Source organism: Gossypium arboreum, chromosome 5 (genome assembly GCF_025698485.1).
Source record: "Gossypium arboreum isolate Shixiya-1 chromosome 5, ASM2569848v2, whole genome shotgun sequence".
In the NCBI taxonomy this organism is placed as follows: domain Eukaryota; kingdom Viridiplantae; phylum Streptophyta; class Magnoliopsida; order Malvales; family Malvaceae; genus Gossypium; species Gossypium arboreum.
In genome coordinates, this window is record NC_069074.1 from 81400578 (window position 1) to 81405146 (window position 4569).

Here is a 4569-nt window from a genome sequence, read left to right on the forward strand (position 1 = left end):
AACCATAAATAAAAGGAGAAAAAAACTATTATAATAATATTTATTACTTTATTAAAATATTTTTAAGCATTTTTCTAACCAAATAGGTGTTGGGCTTAAGGGTGAGCGTTTGATCGAATCGAGTGAAATTTTTTTATTTAGTCGAATTGATTTCTCCTATTTATCATCCTAACTCAATTTGAAATTTTTTTTCGAATTGAGTAAGTTAAATATGTTTCTGAGAGTTAAGTTTAAAAATTTAAGCCGAACATATTGGAATCTTGCTGACAATATGGATTAATTTTCAAGTTGAAGAACTTAAATACCATATATATTTACAAACTCTTTTAAAATAAAATAAGAGGAAAAAAGGCATGCAAGATAACTAGTACGTTAACATTGATGTGATAATTAAAAACAATTGTTATGTAATTTCTATTTTGAATTTATATATGTTTAATTTTTTGTAAAAATATTTTATAAATAATTTTGAATTTTTTGTAATTTTTGAGAGGGATCAAGTTGTACAATTTTAAAATTGTCGGAGACTCAATGGATATTTATATCAATATGTTATTAAATTTATTTTGAGTTGTAAAATTTAACTCGACTTGAACTTGAGAAATTAAATTGCTTATTGGAGTTGATTTGAAAAACTGAATAACTCAATTAGATACTCAAAATATAAAAAAGAAACAATTTTTTTAATCGAATCGAGTTTTACTCCCTTATAATTAAATAGGATTAACGTGGAATGACTTGTGAAATCAAATTTAACAAGGCTCTCTGATTCTAACATTGAGTATAGATACAACTTGATGACTTTGAAATTAGTGGTGTTTAACTTACACATACAAAAATGTTTAAAGTTTTAATAATTGCTCACTAGATTTACCTTTTTTTCCCCTGTTTTTTCGCACATGATTAAATAAACAGAAATTATATATATTTTAACATCAATATAAAATATTATTTTATTTTTATTTAATAAATTATTATCGTGAAATTCATATCAACAGTAAATGCAAATTTATTTAAATTTTTAAATAATTTTTTTAATTTTGATATTAAAATCTATGACTTTCATGAATAAAAACATAGGTTTAGAGCTTGTTTAAACCATACATAATAATTGAAGGTCTTCTTAGTATATTAGCCATAAGTAAATCACCTAAACTCTCTTGCAGGCAAGGGCAGTTGACCCTGACTAGCATCGAGTCTTTCTCATCCATGTACCAATCAAACAATGGAAATTAAGACAAAATTTTAGCGCAAATCCTCCTTTTGTCAATATTTGCTGCGCCAATTAAGTAATAAAGTATCGTATGGGCTAGAATTTTGAACCGAGTTGTTATCAAGTGGATAGATAACATATCGTGTCTAAAGGTAAACAATATTGTCTGAATCTGTCGAACTCTAACTTCATATACTCAACAGAAAACGGGGCATAAGATATTTAGATTGTGTTTGCTAAATTAAAATTTTAAAGATTAAAAAAAGTAAATATTAAATTTTATTGTTAAAATTTATAAATATTGAATTTATATATATTAAAATATTATTTAGTAAATTAGTAAATATATATACTAAATATAATTATGTTGTTTGATAAAAGTAAATTTTAGTTTTAAAAGATTGTTCATTTTATTTTAATCTTATTAATATGATATTTATATTGTTTTACATAGTTTTAGATGATAATTTATTTCAAAATTTTAATAAATTAAAATAGACTTAATATTTTTACATTAAATGATAAGTAATTATCTACGTACTTATTTTATTCAATATTTTTGCTGAAATTTTTATATTAAATAAAAAACTAAAATGATTATCAAACACATTTAAAATATTAAATATAGAAAATTTTCATTTTCAATAATTTATCAAACACACCCTTACACTAAAAGCTTTAGATTTTAAAAGAATCTCATTCTTTTAATTATTTTATGAGTTTTTATTGTTTAAATATTTAATATAATTATATTTAAAATGAATAAAAAAATCGGATGAATTAAACTTGTTAAAATAATTAAAAGATTCAAATTTCATTATTTTGATTTTTTTTTTTTCCTTTCGTTGCTAGGAACGTGATTTTGAAAGCATTTTGCCAACAGAAAAGTAAAATTTTCTTCATAGAGTCGGCATGGTTGACATCTTATGTAGATATTTCATAAGATGACTTGATTTAAAAAGAAAAAAAAAATTAGTATAAATACACATCCACTCAGTGCTAGTTCTTCGAAACTTAGCAATTAGCAAAGAAAAACAAAACCCTTGGTTTATAGTTGTATCTCTGCTATACAGCAAAACAATGAGCTTAATCCATGTCTTTTTGTTTTTAATTTTTGGGACATTGGCATCTCTTTCCATGTCTCGAACATTTCATGAAAGCGCCATTGTTGATAAACACGAACAATGGATAGCTGATTATGGTCGAAAATATGAGAGTAAATTACAAAAAGAGAAGGGTCTTAATATATTTAAGGAGAACTTGAACTATATTGAGAGCTTCAACAATGGTGGAAATAGAAGTTTTAAGTTAGGACTCAATGAATTTGCAGACATGACATATGATGAATTCATTGCAACACATACGGGATACAAGATGCAAGACAACCTCACAATGTCTCAATCAACATCGCTTATGGACGAAAACTTCTCAGATGTTCCGATAAACTTCGACTGGAGGGAAAAAGGTGCAGTGACTCATATTAAGAATCAAGGTCAATGTGGTAAGTACCAATTATATATATATACATAAAATTTTTGGCTCACAATTTAATTGAGTATTAACTTAGATGAAAAGTTATTTATGTTTACTTAATTCAACCATCGTATATCATGTTGTATTAATATACATGCTAGTTAAGTTTTTAGTAAATTACAAATATTTGGTTTGATTGTAAACTTTATATGCATAAGTATTAAGTATAATTATATTATTAAATCCATACTAACTGAACCCTAGCAAATATTTTAAATATTTATATATATTGCTCAGCCAAGAAGCATTTATTTATCTTTTTCACTAATAGTTTTATACTTAAAAAGAGTTATTGTTGGTTTACTTTTTCAGGATGTTGCTGGACATTTTCAGCAGTGGCAGCTGTTGAAGGGATAATCCAAATTAAAACTGGTAATTTAATCTCATTATCAGAGCAACAACTGTTGGATTGCAGCAAGAATGGAGGATACGGAGGTTGTCAAGGAGGATGGATGACGGATGCTTTCGAATACATTATCCAAAACCAAGGAATAACAACCGAAGAAAGCTACCCATATCAACAAATGCAAGAAACTTGCGACACTGGTAAACAGATAAACAAAGTTTCCATAACTGGATATGGAACGGTGCCTGAAAAAAACGAAGAAGCATTGCTAAAGGCCGTCGCAAAACAACCGGTTTCGGTCGTAATCAGAGGCCATAGCTATAGCTATGGGAAATACTTTCAGCTTTACAAAGGTGGAGTGTTTACCGAAGATTGTGGCAGTTCTTTCGTCCATGCAGTCACCATTGTTGGATACGGGACAAGTGAAGAAGGTTTAAACTATTGGCTGGTTAAGAATTCATGGGGAGAAACTTGGGGTGAAAATGGGTATATTAGGATTCATAGGGATGTGAATACGCCAGGTGGCTTATGTGGTATCGCCATGGAAGCTTCGTTTCCAATTATATAAGTTTATATAATAGACATTCTCTACCTATATATGTGGTTGTAGTACAAGATTAATTTCAAAGGATATTGATAAGCTAGTTACTATAATTAGTTAGCAGTGTCAAATGGTCTACGATATATGTTGTCTTTGTTTATTTATTTTTCGCTTAATTGAATAAAAAAAATAAGGTATCATTTAGGACATAAATTTAGGCTTATATTCAATTTAAGTTTACTTTTCCTTTTCATTTGGTGTTGGTGTTGATGTTTGTCGTTTATTTGGGACTATCGCTATTGTTCCATTGCCGTTGTATTTTATCTTTATATTGAATAAATAATTGTTTAGGAAAAAAATACCTTCCAAAAGCAAATGAAAGTGGCAATGTAACAAAAGTTTGATAGTTGTTTAGAGCAATGTCTATTTGAATTATTTTTAGGGAAAATTTATTAATTTATTTCATAAATAGAATTATACAATTTAGGGGAAAATAAAATTAATAATAAATATTTGTTGTTCGAAGTGAAAGAGAAACTCTATCAATGTAGCAATGGCTTCAGCTTTAGTATCAAGAGAACATTATGACACGTTGACAAGTACAACATATCTAAAGTGGTTGCTAGCACTTAACACAATAAGAAAATTAGCCCTAGGTTGTCCAAAGCGGCAGGCAAATCAATAACCATATCGAATCAAAGTTCATGTGTAGTTTTAAGATTTATCCCTTTTCATTTATCACAGTTTTATCATTTAGTACCATGTGAATAATTAGGTGCTCGTTTTTGAAATTTTAAATAATAATATTTCTAGAACAACCCAAATATTTCATGTAAAAAGTATTGAAAATTTATTTGCTACACTGTCATTTAAGTTTAAAAACTCTATAAGCAGGTATAGAGGATGACACATTGTGATGACCTGATTTTAGACGAT

The 4569-nt window shown here is 27.4% G+C and overlaps 1 protein-coding gene across 1 annotated transcript; it reads left to right on the plus strand.

The window, feature by feature from the left end:
• The first annotated feature begins 2228 nt into the window (after positions 1–2228).
• Positions 2229–3687, plus strand: LOC108481527 (zingipain-2-like). Its single transcript, XM_017784647.2, has 2 exons — positions 2229–2714; positions 3059–3687. The coding sequence occupies exons 1-2, from the start codon at positions 2294–2296 to the stop codon at positions 3658–3660; spliced, it is 1023 nt and encodes a 340-aa protein (XP_017640136.1). The 5' UTR covers positions 2229–2293; the 3' UTR covers positions 3661–3687.
• The last annotated feature ends 882 nt before the right edge of the window (positions 3688–4569 follow it).